This window comes from Piliocolobus tephrosceles, chromosome 2 (genome assembly GCF_002776525.5).
Source record: "Piliocolobus tephrosceles isolate RC106 chromosome 2, ASM277652v3, whole genome shotgun sequence".
NCBI classification, from domain to species: domain Eukaryota; kingdom Metazoa; phylum Chordata; class Mammalia; order Primates; family Cercopithecidae; genus Piliocolobus; species Piliocolobus tephrosceles.
The window spans coordinates 115,848,526-115,870,453 of record NC_045435.1 but is presented as its reverse complement, the minus strand read 5'-3'; the positions used below and the strand labels follow the sequence as shown (position 1 = coordinate 115,870,453).

General features: G+C 39.9%; 1 protein-coding gene across 2 annotated transcripts in view; it reads right to left on the bottom strand.

Annotated features, from left to right (window-relative positions):
- TNIK (TRAF2 and NCK interacting kinase) overlaps positions 1 to 21,928 on the bottom strand; it is a 412,495-nt gene that overhangs the window by 310,914 nt on the left and 79,653 nt on the right. For both annotated transcript variants that reach the window (XM_023213451.2, XM_023213452.2), the window contains exon 2: positions 11,241 to 11,306. In XM_023213451.2, coding sequence (XP_023069219.1) covers positions 11,241 to 11,306 — 66 coding nt within the window. The remainder of the gene's footprint in view (positions 1 to 11,240; positions 11,307 to 21,928) is intronic.

The window sequence follows — 21,928 nt, the reverse complement described above, 5'->3', positions numbered from 1 at the left end:
GGCTGAGGAAGCCTCACAATCATGGCTGGAAGTGAATGAGGAGCAAAGTCACATCTTACATGGTGCAGACAAGAGCGCTTGTGTCGGGCAACTCCCATTTCTAAAATCATCAGATCTCTTGAGACTTATTCACTATACGAGAACAGTGTGAGGGAAACTGCCCCCAAGATTCAATTATCTCCACCTGGCCCCACCCTCGACATGTGGGGATTATTACAATTCAAGGTGAGATTTGGGTGGGGGCACAGCCAAACCATATCAGAAAACATACACAATATTCTTTTAGAATTCATACAAAATGCTTGTATACTTTTTGTAGACTTCTACCTGAGGAGGGTCCTTTTATTTAGATATAAACAGGGTAGAAAAATCAAGGGCTTCAGCTGGTTTCAGCTTCCTAGAACAAGATGCAGCCCTGCAGGTGCTGAGTGGTCAGCCACCTGCAGATAATAAAGTGGGCTGTTGGTGAGTTACCTTGAGGAATGCCAACATAAGGACAGACAGACACGCAGACTCATTTCAGGCTCGTTGCAGATCCAGTGTTGCAGGACATGACCCAGGAAACCACCACCTCTGTAATTAAGTTTACTAACAGTATTTTTTAAAACAGAGATCAGGGCATGTGGTGGACTAGGGAATAGTAGGGTGTGGGGAGTTAATATTTAACAGGTTCAGGGTTTCAGTTGAGGATGACGAAGAAGTTCTGGACATGGGTAGTGGTGAGGGTTGCACAACAGTGTGAATGTACTTAATGCTGCTGAATTGTATGCTCACTTAAAATGGCTAAGGGGGAAATGACAGTATGTACGTTCTACGATAAGAGAAAGAGGTACTACTAAAAAGATTTCCAGTAAGATAAATTCAGTTAGGAGCCTCATACCACCTCCTGAATATGATGCACAGATCAAAACTGAATTTCTCAAGCAATACTTGAAGTATCAACTCGGAGATGTTAAACAGTAACGGGCAAGTTATCTAAAACAAGAAGTCACCTTCTCCTTAAAGGAGACTGAGTTCTTCACATACTGAGTTCCTAACTCTTCTCTGCTGTCCACAAAGATAATATGGTTATTATTATCATGATTTTTGTAGTAGACATTTTGTAATTTATTTAGAAAAATGTTGTAACCAGCTGCTACACTTGTCTTCCTTTGCTGTAGAGAGGAACAAAATGGACACAGTAGTGCTGTGCTTCGCCTTGCAAGGTGAGCAACAGGACCAAGATCCGAAGCAATACCCAAGGCCGCTGTACCCAGCAGCAGAGGCTGTAATGACCCCATTCTCGACCCTCACCACCGACAAGGCTCCTATGCAGCAGTAAGCATATATTTGCTTGCCAAACAGCAGATATTTCTTTTTGCATATGCAAAATATATAAGCAGATTTAATGAAATTATACTTAAGGTTAAACTACAGAGATAGGAAATATAATTTCCGTACCACAGTTAATTGGTTATTCTTTTTATTAAAGAGTCTCAAATGTTTCCCATGTATGAAATAGTTAAAAACCGTGCGGAGCCCTAAATTCTGTGCCTGTAATCCTGGCAGGGTTTCATTTTACAGGTTACAGATAACCCAGAATAGTAACTATTGATTGTTTAATTACTTGAAAGTGCCTTATAATCACCAAGTCATTAAGGGTGTTATGAGATCTAAAAACTACAAGTCACGAGGGGCTTGTGCATCAAGTTATTTGGCTACTCATTGATAGAATATGAGATGGAATGAAAGTTTTTTGGACTAAAGCATTCTAAATACTTCAAATCAAAATTGAGCACATGAGTGCCAATCCATGTCCATCCCTAACAGAAAATCTCATCCTCTTTCCATCGCTATTAGAAAGTGTATATCATCATTCATTGAGGCAGTGAGAACCTGCTAAAACCTTGCAGCTCTGAATTAATGAGAGAATGGTATAAAATGTGCATGTGTCTACATCCTTCAACACAGAACTACACCACGCAATGCCACCAGGCCAAATGGGTATCTTAATAATGTTAGGCATTCCGTATAAATCATTTTGCTAACGGTTTAGAATATTTCAGTTTTGTATTTGGAAAAGCACAGGCTGTAAGTGGATTCATAGAAGCAACTTGTGGAGGTTATCCAGACTAGTTCTCTACTTAGAATTAAAGGATGTCATATCCAGAAGGAACTCTGGAGACCCTCTGGCCAGACCTCTTCGTTATACATGAAACCAAGTCCCAGAAAAGCTAAATGACTTGCTTAAGCTCACACAGTTAATAAGTCTCAAGGCCAAGACTCAAAGCCACAAGAGCCATCTGTCCATGTCTATCTTAAAGGCTTCCTAGCCCTACTTCACCTCAGGATATTGACCCTGGCCCAGGCCATCAACAGCAGTCAAGCCTTTGGTAACACTACCTCTCCCTAGAGTGCCTACTTAATTCCCCTTCCACATACATCTATTCATCTTTTAAGACTCCACTCAAGAGTCACCTCCTATATGAAGCCTTTCCTGGTCTTCCCACAGCCCCCACAGATTTGGCTCTGCTCTGTATACTCTTGCTGTGGTACATGAAATACAACATTGAAGTGATCGATTTTCATGTCTCTCCACCCAGAGACTTCAAACTCTTGGAGGGCAAGGACCATGCAACACGTTTATCTATAAACCCTGCCCTGAAGGCAATGCCAGGCAGTTGTTAGATACTTATGAAGGCTGACACTGAATAAACGAATAAAGGTAAACAAAACCCCAAGACAGAGCTAAAAGGGGTTGAGTCATCTCCAAAGGCAAAGACACCCAAAAGAGCACTTAGACTACAGACAGCCTCAGCCCAGCGGCTCCCTATCCTGGCTGTGCATCACAAGCATCTGGGAAGGTCTGGAATAAAACCTCCCCCAGCCCAACATCAGACAAACTAAAATCGAATTTTTAAAGAAAGGCCCAATTATCTATAGTTTTGCAAAATTATCCAGATGATTTCTATAAAAAGAGAAGGCTGCAAACCACTAGTAGCAACAAGAAATCCCACACAGTCCCTGTATCAAGTCTTGGTAGCAACTCTACAGGTTCAGCCACCTAGCAGAGAAATCAACACTTCCATACGGCATCCAGCACACAGGCACTCACAAAGGTCTTCCCTTCATGTTCACATGACAACCATCTAATTCATTACACTCAACAGATCATAGCACAAAGTGGCATGGTCTTCAGACAAATTAGATGCAAACAACTTAGGGATCTATGAGGATGAAAAATTCACCAAGCCAACATATTTCAAAGGTGAATGATTCTCCTACTTATTGGAAAATGGAAGTAAAATTGTTACCTTTAATTCTAGCAAAACTACAACTTTAGATAGATAATAAAGCCTGACGATGAAGAAGAGAAGTAACAACATAGGAATAAACTTCCCTAGACCCCAAGATAACAGGAATCTGCCACCTCCTATTGTAATAAATGACAATAGCAGTAATCAAACCTTACATGTACATAGGAATTTATATTTAACAAAATACTTTCATAGTCATTAATTGATTTCAACCTCACAATAGCTTCATGGGGCATATCATGAAAATTGTTTCTTTATATTCTAATTTTACAGATGAGAACAACTGAAGTTCCAATTAGATCTATGGCAAGCTCAAAGCTAAGGCAAGTAAAGGGTAGAACCAAAACCATTTGACGGGTCCTTAATTTCTAAATGAGGTTCTTGCTGCTCCACACCCCCTCACTAATCTTACAATAAAGACTCTCTCCTGAGACCTTATACTACCTGAAGAAGAAATACTGTTGCTTCTCCTCCAAAACTTGTGAAATATAAAATTATTCAGAAACCATTTTCACCCCACCAAAGTTCCACGGTGCTGCAACCGATTCCTGTTTCCTCTATTAATCTATCTTCTCTTTACACTTTATTGAGAAATTGGCTTTTTTAAGCACTAAAGACCAAATATAATATCCAAGTGGCAATTATATCACCAAATACAATGTAAGAAGTATTGAGAATTGTACTCGGTTGGCACAAAAGTTACTGCTGTTTTTGCTATTAAAAGTAATACTGGTATTAGGTTGGTGCAAAAGTATTACAAGTCATGGCAAAAACCACAGATATTTTTGTACCATCCTAATATTTAATGCAAATAATGCCATTCTAAGCATACATAAAAACCAGCAAATCAAATGTAGAATGTGGAGCACAAAGACATGTGTTTCTAACTTCATTCCTCTATGAATATTTCTTTTAGGGCATAAAATGTTCTATGAAAGCAAGACCATGAGAAGAACTGGCACATGTGTTTGGGAAGAGGAAAACGTTATTGAGTGCCTACTATGTGTCAGGCACTGAGCTGAGCGCTTCCACATATTAATGTTTTACACTTGAGTTTTCATTAACAGCGCTACTCTGTACTATTAATAAAAGATAGAGAAATCCAGGCTCACAGGGTAAGTTGGTTATCTTCACACGATTGGAACAGAGCAAAACCAGACTCAGCAAAATCCAGCTCAGGCAGTCCTGTTCCAAAGTACTTTTCATTATACTCTTTCCACTTATAAAAATGCTCAATTACACTCCCAGATACAGTGGAAATGCCAAGGCCTCTGAGCTTTTTCCAGACCCACATCTTGCAGCCCATTCAGGTCCCCACTCTGCCTGGACAGCATTAATTCCTAAATAGTCTATACTCTCGCTGTCCCCACTTGCACCTCAATGTTAAGAGTTTTGCCATTCTATCTCATTTTTAAAGCAGTGGTTTTACCCCCACAGAAGACACTGGAAAATCTGGAGACATTTTCAGCTGCAACAACTTAGGGGTGCTGCTGCTTTGTAGTTGGATGAGGCCAGGGAGGCTGCTATATATCTTGCAATGCACAGTACAGCCCCCACAACAAAGAATTACCCAGCCCCAAATCTCAGGAGTGCTGAGAATGAGAAACCCTGCCTTAGAGTGATAATGTGATTTAATAAATGTTCTTCCTCCCCGATAAAATGAGACCATAACCACCATGAGGAATAACTGAGACAATATACATAAAAACCTCTGGTGCACAGTGAGCGCTCAGTCCTAATTAGATAATCTGATTACACGCTTCTTAAGAGTAGGAACCTCCTCAGTTAGCTCTGCATTATTCCCATACAAAGCACAGGGCTTTTTTCATGGGCACTCAACAAATGTGAAAGAATGTATTCTTTATGTTAGAAATTCTTGATTAAAAAACAAATGCCACTATTATCTACAAAACACACCATTCTCTCAAACTCACTCCTTGCCAAACAGTAAGTGAATAGTACATGATTCATTGCAGCAGGCTATGAAAAGCTACAGTGCATCTTGGGTAATGTTATAGAATCACCTCCACAAATAAACTATTAATCAACTTACTATTGAAATGTTTTATCTTATTTTAGCCGAAGGTTAATGAAGAGATCGCAATATACAGATATGAGAAAATCCCCACCCAACAGGCCGAGATTTTGCTATGTGAGGTCAGTTTTGACAATATTGATTCTCAGGTCTTGAGTTAAATTATTCAGCTGTAAACTGTCATCATAAGCATATCAAATAAAAACACTGAAAGTCAAATCTTTGAACAAGCCAAAACAGGTGGGTATCACATCTCAGGTCAAGATCTTTTGATTTTTGCTTTTCTTGGTTTATGTAAGTTTGAGTCAGCATGGAAAACCTAAAATAAATGATTGCAAAAAGTGTTAGGATTAGCATTCACTCAAGTGACCTATAACAGGATAACATACAATCATTTTTGCAGTTTCTGGAGGTGCAGCCCCAAGACCTTGAACAACAGAATGAGCATTTACACTTATTAAATGTTCACAGAGGATACCCCAGACCCACTGAATCAAAATTTCAGAAGTTGGAGCCTGGAAATCTACATTTTAATCCTTTCTCAAATATTCATTTTACATACTAAAGTTTGAGGACCTCTGCCAGGAGACGAAACCCCAGAAAACTGCTTTGCCTCATTTTGTAAATTTCTAGCGTACTCTTCTTGCTTCTGCAGACTACTGGTAATTCATTAAACATAAGATCTACATTACCATACTTCTACCAAAAAAATAGGTAGAGCATTTTGTTTATTGCTTTTGTGCAAATATATTTTTCTAAAGTACAAAAATTAATATTTTATGAAAATGCTAAAAAAATTTTAAACTAGGAACCAATATATAAAGAATTATCAAGGAAAACATAACTCAATTCTGGGCCCCACAAGTGTCAACATTTACTATATGCCAGACTAGGATAGCGTAATGGTCTACACAGACTAGTCTCTGACTTTATTTTCCCTTGACTTATGTATTTAAATTGCTAAATACAGACATAAACAAGGAAGTTAGATAATCCAGAGAGTGGCAATACCATAAAAACAATAAAACAGGTTAATGTAATAAAGAAAGTCTGTGGCAGAGGGAAGCAGAGGCAGTGGCCGGTTGCAGTAGACGCAGGGATGAAAAGTGGCTTCCTTGAGAAGGTAATATTTGAGCTGAGACCTGAAGGGGAAGGAGCCTGCCATGAGAGGGCTGGGGGGAAACTGTTCTAAGTAGAGGGAACTATAACTATAAAGACTCTGGAGTGAGAACAAGGTGCTCATTCTAACAGAAATTAAATTATATATATTCAAAAGGTTTTATGGAATATAAAACTATTTACAAGCATAAAGTATGACTTTTAGTAATAGAATAGTTCCAGCGCAGAAGCAGGGATAATGAAGGGCCTCAGGTCTATGCCACAAGAATGAATCAAGCAGCTGAGGCTACATTGCCTGAACAACAGGAGACATAGGCATATGTTTGGAGGAAGAAGGGAGAAATCTTCACATATCAAAAGGACTACATTCTTTTTTTTTTTTTTGAGATGGAGTTTCCCTCTGCAGGCTGGAGTGCAATGGTGGGATCTCAGCTCACTGCAACCTCCACCTCCCTGGTTCAAACGATTCTCCTGCCTCAGCCTCTCGAGTAGCTGGGATTACAGGCATGTGCCACCATGCCCAGCTAATTTTGTATTTTGGGTAGACACGGGGTTTCTCCATGTTGGTCAGGCTGGTCTCAAACTCCTGACCTCAGATGATCTGCCCGCCTCAGCCTCCCAAAGTGCTGGGATTACAGGCGTGAGCCACCACGCCCGGCCCAAAAGGTCTACATTCTTGTGAAAGGATATTTAATTTTAAATTTTAAATAGCTCTAGAGGTATGAAATGGGGTTTTAATGGTAAACATTTTAGAGAGGCAAGATCTCAGCACAATGTGAGAACATTCAAAGGAATTACAGGAAAATGAACTGACAGAGAAGTAATGAGTTCCACATGACTGGAGGTGATCAAGGATGGGCTGGACAGCCAGCTGGCAGAGGAGAACTCAGAATGAGGACTATGAAGACTCTCATAGCCCATTGGAAATATACAGACTCATGGCATCTCTCTCTCATAAGCACTATAGCCACCACAATGGCCTCCCTATCTTGCACTTTACAACCTTAAGAAGCATTGAAAAGAAATATGAGAAATACTTAGGAATCCTTCATATTCCTAATTCACATTATCACCCTGGGATAAAATATGTCTTCATCTCCATAATAACCAATCTATATTCAAATTAGGAGACAGGATAGACCAACATTTATTTAAAACCTGTGGCTAATCTGTAGTGGTATCTTACCAGTAAACATTAAACAATTATTTCAATTTATTAAAAGAATTACTCTATTTTAACAAAAATGTGTCCAGATTCCATTAGGTTCCCAATAGGTGGCATGCCGATAAACAGCCAAGACCTTTAGTAAATGGGTATGTCGTCTTTTGTTGGTTTATTTTTTAATGCAGCCATGAGCAGAAGGAGATGGTTTCCTCATTAAAAGTCCTGAGGGTGAATTACTATTCTTTATTATTTACCTATGATCCTCAGTAAATAAAAGCAAAAAACAGACACTGAATCACTACTTGATTACCTATGACCAAAATGCTAAAGATAAACAAATCTAACCTTGCCCAAAACAGGAATCAGCTAGAATTGGGAGTAAGACTAGAAGCAACTTTGAAAAACTAAACATTTTTAAATGGCTTTTATATAAAATATTTATATTTTTACATCTAGATGTACCTGACTCACATGCAGATACATTTCAAGAGGTATTCTCTGAACACCTACATATGCTTTTTATTATATTAAGTACGTTTCTTTAATACTACCTGTAAACAAAATTATATTATGACTCAATTAGGGCAGCTTATAAAAAAGAAACTTAAAATAGATTTTTCCATAAAATAAAGGTTATGTCCATAGACTTATTCGTAAAATTATACCTGACCTTATGAAAACCAGGAATACCAAAAGAGAGACTTTAAAAATTAAAATCAAAGGCTTAGCATTTGATATGGTTTGGCTGTGCCCCCAACCAAATTTCATCTTGAATTGTAGTTCCCATAATCCCCATGGGTTACGGGAGAGAGCAGGTGGAGATAATTGAATCACGGAGGCGGTTTCCCCCATCCTGTTCTCATGATAGTGAGTTAATTCTCATGAGATCTGATGGTTTTATAAGGGGTTTCCCCTTCACTGGGTACTGATTCTCTCTCCTGCCACCCTGTGAAGAGGTGCCTTCCGCCAAGACTGTAAGTTTCCTGAGGCCTCCTCAGCCATGCAGAACAGTGAGTCAATTAAACTTCTATCCTTTATAAATTACCCAGTCTCAAGTATTTCTTCATAGCATCGTGAGAACAGACTAATACAGTATTTAACATAAAGAAAATACTTATATGATTTTATGTATAAAGGCCTCCTCCTAGAGCTACATTTCTATTTATACCTATAGTTTAGAAATATACATATTTCATAAAAGTTGTATAATCTATAGTGCAAACAATCACTTTTTAATGTAATTTACTTTAGGCTCACATATCTTTTAGCTCATATTTTGCTATTTTATTAAACTTTAATATTTTAGAACTCAGATGACAGCAGGACTGGATTAGTGGCCTCAGGAAACACAGGGTCTGTTCATGAGCAGTGCCACCTAACATCATCTGGTTGCCTAGAGACCAAACCCTTAACTAGGTAGGGAGTTATAATTCTTTAAGTAAATCATCACAAGACCCCAAAGCATTTCTTTTTTTTTTTTTCCTTTGAGACAGGGTCTCACTCTCTCGCCCAGACTAGAGTGCAATGGCAAGATCTCGGCTCACTGCAACTTCTGCCTCCCAGGCTTAAGATATTCTCCTGCCTCAGTCTCTTGAGTAGCTGAGATTACAGGTGCATGCCACTACCACCTGGCTAATTTTTGTATTTTTAGTAGAGACGGGGTTTCATCATGTTGGCTCAGCTGGTCTCGAACTCTGAGATCAAATGATCCACCTGCCTTGGTCTCCCAAAGTGCTGGGATTACAGGTGTGAGCCACTGCACCTGGCCAGGCCCCAAAGCATTTCTAACTACATTCTCATTTGACTAATACACAGAAAAGCTGTGGTGGTTACAAAACAATGAAAACAATGGCACTAGTAAGAGACCAAATCTCCTGTCCCAAAGTTCACTGCATTCACCATGACCATTCTTTGCAGAATCTCCCTTAACTTGGAAGGTGCCATAGTACTGTATCAACCACCAAGAGAATGGAATCCTATGAAATAATAATGTTGACAACCTAGCTGCTAAATATATTCCCTCTCTAAAAAGATCTGAGACCTCTTGCCATTTGTTTCCTTGCCTTTTTCAAATAACAAGAAATTATGGAAAACTCTGGATTTTCCAAATATTCTCATCCTTAATTGAATCTCTTCATATCTCCTCTTATAAGAGTGCAGAGTTTCACCTCTTGAATTAGTGTACCAAGCTGTGAACTGTCTCCCAAATGCATATCCTATGAGTGGGAAACTAATGAAATGGAAAGGCTCTAAGAAATGGCACCATAAAACCAACACCATGCTACAGAGTTGCTCCTTCATATTGACAGCAAATCAGAAGTAATTTTCTACCTAAGTCAGAGCTTAATTCATTAGTTACTTCACAAGTTCAATCCAGTTTCTCAAAACGCAGTAACACAATCTTCCAACCTAATTATCTTCATTGCAAGTATTTAAAAGCTTTGCTGAGACACATTTCTTTCTGTGTCAGACAGGATCAACGTCAAGTGAGCAGGTTGGGTAGACTACATTCTGTCTAATGGTAAAAGGTGGACAATTTAGGAAATAATCGTTTCTTGCAAGGGAGAAATTTCCCCCTGGACACCAAAGGAAACCTCTGGTAAATAAACATATAAATGTGTATCCACTTACAATTGTGCTTTAAAAAACAGAATCTCGAGAATACCCTATAAATAATACTTCTGAAAGTCTGCAGAATTGAAAATATTACAACCTGAATGATTTCTATAATAAATTTAATTAACTGAGAAAAGTTTAGGGCTCAGCAGGAATTTTTAAAAATAGAACATGAGATAATTTGTAATGGAAATGCCATCCCATATCGCTGCCACTAGGGAAAATGATGGATATTTCCCTATAAATTATCATAAGGAAACAGTTGGTTCGTTTTGATGGCATTTCAATAGCTCATTCAACAAAACCCCAAAAGTTTTAGTCCAAAAACAGTTCACTTTCATTTTTTTTGACAATCAGAAAAGGAATCAACTCACATTTTCAACCAACCATTATTTTTGTAGATTATACTTGGGAAAAAGACCTTTTAAAAACACTTTTTGAGTGAATTTGTAAGCAAAAATTAGTAAACAGACAAGCAAGACTTCTTATTCCATAGCTCCGTCTCAACTCAAGTTTAACTTTTAATTATTTCCTAAAATTCGTCGCTGCTATTAAGCTTTTGCTTTGTGAGGTAACCAAGTTTTCTTCCAACACTGTTCACTCAACTCATTTAATTCATGCCCTAGGCCAATAACACATCTACTTTTCCAGCTGCAATAGTTTAATAGCTTAAATTTCTAAAGTAGATGGCATTCTTTTCTCTTTCAAAAACCAGTTCTGGCAGTGATTAAAGTAAAGGAAACTGAACGCTTGAAGAGCTTCAAATAAGTGGCGTCAGAATTCATGTGTCACATATAAACACAGTCATATATAATGAAGGGAAATACCCAAATCACAGAATCTAACATAACCACAGATATATTTTAAAAGATGGAGAGTCAATCACCAAGTATATTAATTCATTTTAAATTTGTTAGGAGCCATTTATGAGCAAGTATAGACAGCACTGCAATTCGCCATTCATGAACTGAAACCATACATAAGCCACACACAGACTCAATGTACTTACCTTATAAACTTGCCCGTATGTTCCATTTCCAACAAGTTCCACCAATTCAAAGATCCCTGCGGGGTCCTGAAAGAAAATAAACAATAAAAATTCAAGCAATATTCCAGGCATTGCCTTAATCAAAAGCAAATACTTACCTAAATTAAGCAAATAAATAACAGCTTTAGCTTAGGGGGCTCTCATGTGTTAACACTTAATACTATCAAAATTTTAAAATTTAAGTCAGCTGCAGCTATGAAATTAGCCAAGTTCCATTTTCTTTCCATTTTACATTTCTATGAAATGTGTTTAAATCAGGCAAAAGGAGATGCTTTTTCAAGTGAAATAATAAAAAAGAATTAACACATTTCTCACTGTCAAATGGAAACACACTTGCAGGAGCTACATCGAGATAAAGTGAAAGACTCATCATCCTGAGAAGGTTCTAATGTTCTAGGATGTTTCTCTTGGAAATATCTGAGCTGTTCATTGTGTTGAGTGAGCCCTGGTAGTTAAGAATGGTGTTCCTGCATTGTGGGGCAATCTTACCTATGGCAGTCAACAGTTTCCAAGGGAAAATAGAGTCAACTTAACTACCTCTCTGAGAAAGATTTTCTTTGGATTCATCTCTCTTCTGTAATACTGCTTCTACAAAATATACTTCTGAGGATAGCCTCCAGTTCCTGTAGTACCTGCTGAGTAACTGCAGGATTTAGAATGCAAACTAAATTGGAGAATTATTCAAGTTCTTACCACCAATCAGTTGTCTACTAACCTCGGGAGTCAGCTAAATGTTACAGTGTTCAATAAATATCCAATAATTACTGCTATTATAACTGAATTACTATCCCAAAGAAATTGAAAAGAAAAATCAAAGCCTATAAAATTCTATTCAGAGGCAGAAATTGACTTTTACCCCTTACTGATTCCTAACTGGACAAAAATTGCTTCTTTAAAGGCATAAATCTAGGAGTCACAAACTTAAATATCTTCAGAGGCCAGGCCAGTAACATAAACAAGTAAAGTGGTCCAGTTGGGGCCTGTGGCAAACTGAGCAACCCCAGCCTCTTTGAGGGAGGAAGGATGTGGTGGGGTGGGGTGGAGTTTACCTAGTTGGAGCCAATTGTTGTCTTGTCAACATATTAACACAATATTGCCAGGTCTAAAGATTTTTCAGGAGAAACTGAACATTGCATTTAATGTGAGATCTCCTACTTTTTAAGTGTTAGGCACTTAATTTAAAAAATATTCTTAGAAACAAATAAAAATAGACTGCGCTTTTGGTCTATCTCTACCGGACACTTACATGAGAGCAATGCCGTATATTATTACAACGGGTAGCTGAGAGGCAGGCAGGGAACAGCCTGAACTTCAGATTCAGACAGACCTGGGTTAAATATCAGCTGTGCCTCGACTAGCTATGTGATCCTAGGAGACCCTGCGAGAGCAGCGTATTGTCTGGGCCTGCAGGGATGACATCTACCTAGTCATGCTCTTGTGAAGAGTAAGTGTGGGCTTTGCACAATGCCTTGCACGTAGTCAGAAATCTATTAATACCTAATAGTAATCACTTTCAAGCTGAGAAATTCCACACCACCAGCAGGATTTAATGGGGGAAGGGGAAAATGAGTTTCTCTGCTATTCTGGGGAAAGGGAAAAATGAGTTTGATCTGACAAGTCAGGATGCTTTAAAGTCCTGTCAGTGGTAAATCAAACTCAAGAAAAGCCCCTGGGTAGGTGCCTTCAAAGATTCCACACAGAGAACCAATAAAAACAAAAACAAAAAGCAAACAAAGCACCCAACAGATTAAACACTTAGTCACCTGAGAAAGATTGGAATTAGCACTACATTACCCACTCTTAGGAAGCCAGAAAGGCAAGAAACCACACTCCATGCTCATGTCCTGAAAACTCCAGAAGTCCAGAAGTTCCAATTATGCCCCACCTGGTCTGGGAGGTGTGGTTCCAGACAGAACCACAAAACTGGAAAACACTGTTAAGGGACTAGAGCTCTGAGTCGACCAACACCCCACAGCTAGAAGACACTGTCAAGGCCACCCAGGAGGCCTCAGGATAGGAGGAAAAGTTCTGTTGGTTAAACTACTAGGCCATTAGAGCAGCAGGTTTTATTACAAACGGAATTAGAAAGAAATGAGGAAAAGAAAAAAAAAAAAAGCCCATAAATGGTGGCAGCTGCTATTTGTTTCTAAGCTGTGCTTCCCAGTAGTTTGTTTGCTTGGTGGTGTTTCTGCAACATATTTGGAGAGAAGTTCTACATTTGCTTGAAATTTCTCAATTGTGTTTTCAACATTCGTTTTTCTTGACTAAAAAAATATATATAACAAAAAGAGAAGAGATACAGGACAGTGATGAGTGGCTGCCTCAAGGAACCTGGGAATCAAATAGGGATGTAAGACGAGGGCAGGAGCACAAACAGGTGCAGAGCAGGGATCAGCTTCTACACCCAGGAGGTCACTCGCCTCAGGGTGCCTTCTCAGAGCTGGTTAGTAGGTAGGTCTATGGAGGTCTAAGGAGGATCCAGACAGCTGACTTGTGAGGCTCTTTTCTCTCCTTGAATAAGCTATTCTTGAGTATGTGTCACAACCAATCAAAACCAAGGAGGCTCAATGCTGAGCCTTTAGTTCAAATTGCTAGGAGAAGGTTTTTGCTGGATACATCCAAGGGCCTCTGAAGCAAAGTTCAGAGGAACTAAAGAGTTCCACTGGCAACTGGCCTTGCATGGGCAACCAAACTGGAAAGAATCATATCAGATGGGTTCCCCAGGAATAAACTCCGAGACTCCCTGAGATTTACACTGTGTGAGTTTATTGGGGTATGCCTCAGAATCAACACCTGCCGGGGAGGAAAGGAAGAACTGGTTTCAGCCGAAGGAAGAGCTGAACTGAAATGTAGTGGTAACAAAAACTTCATCTGATCCATGGGAGCACTGGAGCTAGGATAGCCCTTCAGAATTATCCTACCTGGAAGCATCAGGCCTTTGAATCCTACCTCCATTGTCTAGTCATTGCATGTAGGCTGCCCCCCAATACCCACCCCAGAGGTAACAATCTTAGGTGAAGTGACACTGTTCAGCTGAGGACATTTTTCAGGTGAAAGTCATCCCTAGCTACCTAAACTCCTAGCAGGTGGACAACTGAGTGCCCCAGCAGTGGAGAACTGAGCTCTGTGTAACATACCACAACATACACTACAAGCATCATGGCTAGAAATGAGGACCAGTTTGGAATTAAGAGAAGTCTATAAGCATCTACAGTCTACAGTATCCTGAGAGAAACAAAGCAAAATAGCATTAAGAGTCATGGTATTTGCAAGGAGGGGACTCTTTGAAACCCTAGACATAGAAATCAGAGGTATTATTCAGCTCTCTTCTCTCTTTCCCCCCATCCAAGTGCCTGGAGAGCTGAGTGTTTGTGAATAGTCTTTCACACAAATGCATTTCATCATTATTACATCCTTGTAGAATTGTGATATAGTTTGAACAGTGTAAGCATTCAACTGTTTTCTCCATTCTAGAGTACATCTAAAGTAATTTCCCCAAAAGGTCACTATGACCTCAATTTCTTATACGTAGTGGTCGCTTCTCAGTCCTGTCCTAGTTGTCCCCTTTGAGGCATTTATACTCCTGAGCATCATCACTCCTGTAAAAAATATATCCCCTCCACCATCTATCATACCTCTTAGTCTCTCTCACAGATTCTATAATATTTCTTCTGCTCACACCTTTGAGGTAGACTTCCCCGAAAGTTCCACCCTTGTCCACCACTCCCCTAATTTTGTTCACTAAGTGTCAATGATCTTATCTCCAAATGTCCACCATATCCATCTATCCCACTCCATTCACACAACAGGCTTCATCATCTTCTTCTGAGACCATTTGCTTTTAGTTCTTTCTTCCTTCTAAGCTATTCTCCATACTGATCTTTCTAAAATAGACATTTCTAATCATGACACTCCATGATTTAAAATAATACAAGATACAGTTCAAACTGAAAGTCAGGTCATGTCATTCTTAGGCCTGGCCTCCATTCCCAGCCTCGTGTTCCATCATTCTGTGCTATAACCAACACATGTCCCTCATGTTCCTAACACACTACACTCAGCTCTTGGTTCATACTGCCCATCTGCCAAGATTATTCCTTCTGCTTTCTTTCCGAGGCAAGCCCATCCTTGAAAGCCCAGCTTGCTGCCTCCTTTCTGAAGCCTTTCTCAAATCAGCACCACCGGCGCTCTCTCTGCAGCCGCAATACGTTGTGCACAGCTCTATGATAACCATTTTCACATAGTGCTAGCCTCTCTTACATTTCTCTCCCTTGATGAATTACAAATGCCTCAAGAGCAGGCACTGTAACATATTTATCATGGTATTTTCAGCACTTAGCATGGTGTCCAATACGTAACTGCTAGATACAACTATTTACCGAATAAGGTTGATGTCCCACTCCCAATTCTTCAAGACATGTATAGCGGAAGTCACAAAAAAAATGGGATCAGAATGTAGAGCCAAAGGTCTAGCAAACTTACATCATTTCTTTTAAATCTAGACAAGTTGTTCTACCACTGTGCCCTCTATCCTCCTTACCCCAATCCCACATGGACAAAGCTGTCACATGTAAAAGCCCCTGTAGTATTCCCAGCTCTAAACAAATAAAATCCATAGAGCCTGTTGTAGTAAACTGTGCCTCACGTGCATTGAGAAGTCAGGCTGTCAGAATGTGGCCAACAGAATGTGCAGCAAGGAGAGGACACTGTACCTAATAATCATGTTACAAAGACAGGAAAGCTAAGAGATAAAAAATCCACTTAATTCTCCCTCTTGTGTTTGCTTAGCTGCTCTTAAAGCCAGGATGAGCAGCATGGAAGAAAGTTACATACACCAAGGAGAAAAGAGCAAATCATTGACATTTACCAAAGTCAAGAATCCCTGTTGGCTACACATGCCTTTATTCAGATCTTAACCTTTGCTGGGAGGCTGAGAAGAGAATTCAATTCTAAGGTAGAGTAGTTTACATTATTTCATAATGAAATATAACTACATATCAAAAGGCAGGATATTCCTTGAAAGAAAATGTAATTTTTCAGCCAGTACAGATAAAAGCAAACTTGGTTCGTCATGACAATAAATATTACAGTAATAGTGAACATTTCATGAGGACTTATGTGTCAGAAACAATTCTAAGCATTTTCATGAATAGCTCATTTATCACAGCTTTATCAAGTGGATGCTATCATTATCTTTGTTTTACAGATTAGGAAAACTGAGGCACGGAGGGATTAAATGCTTACTCAAGGTCACACCACTAATGAGCAGCAGAGCTAGGATGTTGACTCAGATGGTCAGACTCCAAACCTTGAGTTACTAACCACTACCCCATCAGCTTCATGGAACCATAATTCCCAGCCCTTGATTTACCAACTGGTAGCTCTCTAACCTTGAGCCAGTTTCAGAACTGCTTTGAACCTCAGTTTCTTCATCTTTAAAATGTGGACAGGATTACCTCCCTTGGGAGCTACTATGAGAACCGTGAGCGTCTAGACTAGCTTGGGGCCTGATACGTAATAAGACTTTAGTAAATATTCATTTTCTTCCTCCCTTTTCTTTTTCATCTTTGAAAATGAGTTCATGTAATAAACAAATAATATGCCACAGTAAAATTCAGTCTGCATTTTACAGATTTTCAACTAAAAAAGCCAATAAAACTAATCTGGCCAGTAAAGGAAAACCTATTGCTTTTCAACCAATAATATTACCCACCACATGCTTAGCAAACAGAATCAGATATTTATGGACAAATGTATGTCTCTTCAAAAATTAGTAAGACAACTGAGAAGGCTGAGAAGGCGCATTAAGTTTTGGGGGTTCCTGGGATGTTGAAATAAATACTTTTACTGTCAGCTGATGAAATTTAGATAGCATTGGCAGGCTCAAGCCCAGCTTCACAGCAGAATGGAGAGATTTAAGATCTAGGGTTTGATACTCCCTGCCACTAAGTTATGCTTTAATTCCTCCAGGTCCTCTGAATGATACTGGATTTATAAGAACACTAAATAACACCACTGGGCTAAATCCCAAAGATTGAAAAAGGCAAACTTAAATCTATAACTAGGATGACGATTTCCTTCACATCATAAAAGGTAATACATAATTCTTCCCAGTGCCTCCCCACTTCTTTGAAAATGAAATTGACACGGATCATGAGCAAATGGCCTACACAGACTCTAGACAGCCCTCCTCCAAAATGCCTCTTAAAGACACAGCCGTTCTGTGACAGAATCTTTTACTTGAGACCACCAGTCCTTTGGCAGGGTAAAATACACCCAACAGAATATGGATGGCTGATAGTGCTCCCAGAATGACTGCTACCCCCGGATTCCCTATTGACAGCTGCCAAACGACTGTGCTTACTCTAAACTTACAGGCCTTAAAAAGACCAAAATGTTATTTCTTTTAGAACCATATTTAGCAGCTGTTTTGTTTGGTTTCAGCCCTAACTGACAAGCATATGCTTACAAAAGCAAAACAGAACAAAGAAAACAGGAACAGTAGGAGAACTCTGCACATTTATCTTGAGCCTTCAGGCTTTTCAACACCATCTTCGAAAGTACAGCATTAGGAAACTGTGCTGACTCAACAACCCCCGGATTCTAGTTTATGCTGCACTCACAGCCAGGCAAGGTCCCTCAAAGGTAATTTTTTACTTTAACTTCCCCTCTTATAAAGCAGTAGGGGTTTGCAGAGTCAAAGGTCTTGCTTTACACAGTAAGATTTATTTAATCCCTGGCTGCTACCTGGCACCCTCCCTAGCCACCTACTGTGTGTTATGCACTGTCCAAAGTAGAGGCAGTGGGGTACATGGCCCCTGCTTCATGATGCTTCCGATCTAAGGAAGGACGCAGACATGAGCAAAATACTATACATACACAGTGATTGGATCATCATAACGACAAGCAGCATATAAGAAAAGGTACTCCAGCAGTATTGATCCAGGAGATCTGGAATATAGCCCAGAAGTGTATCTTCATTAACCTGTCAGCCCAAAGAAGGCATCTCAACTGGAATAGATAATTCAACTAAAAAACATAAATATATAGAGATAGATAGATAGAGAGAGAGATGGATATAGCTAGGTAAAATACTGATTGTTGATTTTTCTTACTTGTTCATCAGTGTACGACAAATTAAATTATGCAAACCTATCACAGGACTGGTACAAAACAATTAGTGTTGAAGTCTGGATTCCGCTCCTTACTAGTGTTCTTTGATCCCTCATATTCCAGTGTTTTTTCATCTGTAATTTGGGAAAATGCCCTTTGGCCTGCATTTTTACAATGTTTCATCCTACGTGTGAATGTTCTAGGTAACTCCCCAGCTCCCCGTGTCAAGCATCGTCTTTTGGGAAGGGCTGTCCTGAGTGTAGGCTGACTCCAGGACTCCATCTGCTCCGATAGAGCTGTTCCTGGCTAGTACTGGCATCTTCTTACCAATACCAGCTCCTCAATGACCAGCTGGCTCCTGGCAGAATCAAAACATAGTCACAGCCAAGCCTCCAGGAACTGACCCACGATACTGGTAGCTTCCAGTTTGGCTTTCATCTCTCAGGACAGGGAGACTGGAGCCTCCTCACCTCCTGTTTGGTTTGCAGTCTGCTTAATTTCACCTGCTAGTGTGCAGCAGCCAGCAGTGACACTGCTTTAGATCACCCTGCCCCTGCTCAGCTGCTTCACTCAAGACCCCGCAGCCCCAGCCTGTCCTCACAAAGGCAGCCTTTAGAACTGGATTTGAAACATCACTTCTCGGATTAATGGCTGCAAAACCTTAAGCTGTACAACAAGCTATAATAGACATTATCACTGTCATTGGGGTAGGCCATGGCCTAAATGCTTTTCATATATTTTCATATTTCATCCTTATAGCAACCTGAGAAATAGGTGTTACTAACCCCAATTTTCAGATGATAAAACTAAGGCTTCAAGGAATTAAGTAACTTGCCCAAGATTAAACAGTGAGTGGTAGAGACAGCAGCCAAGACCAGACTGTAAAGTAAAGGTAAAAATACCTCTTGTGGAAGATGGTTCTGGGAATCCGAAACAACACACATAAAGCATTTAGCACAATGCATGGCAGTGCTTAATAAATAATGGCCACTGATATATTGCTGTTGCTGGTGGTATTATGAAAAGTTTCCCAAGGTGATGACAGCATTGGTTCATAGTAGAGCCAGGATTCAAATCCAAGTATTTTGAATCCAAGTCTATTATTACTCATTTCCCTACAAACAGCCGATGCTGAAATTAACTTGGGGTTATGGGGATGCTGAAGGCCTTGTGAGTTAACAATGGAGCCAGAGAATGGGCAGTGACCTCAGGACAGGCAAACACAATGAGCCAGGTGGCTGGGAACATACACGTTGTCTACACCATGGTTGCTTGCTGTCCCTGCCTCTTATTAGAGCCAGAAGCCCCAGAAAGGAAGAGCAGACAGGCTCTAAGATTTCTATCTGAAGCTAGTTTCTGTTTTTCCTACTTTGCCATTAGCTAGGATGAATGCTAATTACTTTAAGCTAACCAGTTAATTGACAGTGAGAGGCGGTATAGCATAAAAGTGAAAGCCACTGTCTCTACAGCCAAAAGCCTGAATCGAATCACAGCTTCACCATTTTCTAGCTATATGACTTTGGGCATGTTATTTAATCTTTCTATGCCTGTTTCCTCAACTATAAAACAGTGATAAAGCGCGGTGGCTCAAGCCTGTAATCCCAGCACTTTGGGAGGCCGAGACGGGCGGATCACGAGGTCAGGAGATCGAGACCATCCTGGCTAACATGGTGAAACCCCGTCTCTACTAAAAATACAAAAACTAGCCGGGTGAGGTGGCGGGCGCCTGTAGTCCCAGCTACTCGGGAGGCTGAGGCAGGAGAATGGCGTAAACCCAGGAGGCAGAGCTTGCAGTGAGCTGAGACCCGGCCACTGCACTCCAGTCCGGGCGACAGAGCGAGACTCCGCCTCAAAAAAAAAAAAAAAAAAATAGTGATAATGGTAGTACCCAGTTTGCTGGATTATTTGATACAATAATTAATATATATAAAATGTGTAAAGCAATATCTAGCATATCGTAAGTGCTTAAAAAGTGTTCGCTAATAATTCTTTACTCAAGAAAGAATAACTTCTTTACTCCAAAAATGACTAACTTTTATTGGTTTTGTCCACTGCAGTATCTCAAGTACCTCGGATCATGACGGAGACATCAGAGATACTCAATAAATATTATCTGGATGGAGCAAGTCCTCACATCACCAGTTCTACCACCGACAGCCACAATGCAGTAAGGTCTGCGACATTTGCAGCGAGGATTTCTGAGATCATATCAACAAAATATCTCTACTCATTTTACAGAAGAGCAAAGAGAGGCCCAGACAGGCTCTATACATTTGTGCAATTACATGTTTCTCCAGCAAGAGAATTTAGGTGATTTATCTGAGGTCTTATCCTAGTTACTGGCAGAGTTAAATCAAGACTTATGTCTTTTGACTTCTAGTTTTTACCTCTGTTCAATTTAACCCTTTGGTAAACCAACAGAATCACCCATTGCCTTTCAAAAAGTGGGCCTGGAAAGGAAGGAAACAGGGACAGTAGATAGGATGGGCAGGCCCTGCTGTTCTTTTGCAAAATCTAGGTAGGTGGGTTAAGAAATCGATTTCATTCATTTCCAGAACTGATGTAAGAAGATTTAGTGCACATGGCCAATTTGACAGTACATTTAGTAGGCCACATGCATATATATCAGCATAAAAGATACATAATATTTTCAAAATATATTTTTCTCGGTTCACAGACTTAGCATATTCATACTCACAACTAGCTCAGTTCAAAATTATTTCCTTACAGATGAAAACAAAGAATTCTACATAAATTGATTATTGTCTACTAGCTTACATTGCATAAATAAGTATATACAACTAAGAATATAAAACTAAAAAGAGAACAATCCAAGGACTTCTTGTAACAGTGACTTGAATATTTTTTCTGATTTTGGTGCATAGCACAGCTATTTTAATCCTTTGTCAGCTGCTGGGATTCACTGGCCAGCCCTTCTCATGCTTCTTGACCTGAAATTCCCGAGTCACGACTACAAACCTGCTTGTGCACAAAAGGAATGCACAAGCCCCAACTGTGTGTTCAGAGACTGTTTTCTAACACATTCAGAGTCAGAGAAAGGCACAACAACTCCATAAGGCAGGTTAAGAAAATTCTTCAGGGTACTAAGCCACAAGACAGATATTGGACAAGGATAGCTATCTCCACCACCTCCTGTAATTTTTCTTATCTCTCCTAAAGTCATTTTAAAAAGCATACATGCAGGCCGGGCACAGTGGCTCATGACTGTAATCCCAGAACTTTGGGAGGCTGAGGCAGGTGGATCACAAGGTCAGGAGTTCAAGACCAGCCTGACCAACATGGTGAAACCCCATTTCTACTAAAAATACAAAAATTAGCTGGGCGCGGTGGTGCATGCCTATAATCCCAGCTACTCAGGAGGCTGAGGCAGGAGAATCACTTGAACCAGGGAGGCGGAGGTTTCAGTGAGCTGAGATCATGCCTCTGTACTCTAGCCTGGGCGACAAAAGCGAAACTTGGTCAAACACACACACACACACACACACACACACACACACACACACACACACACACAC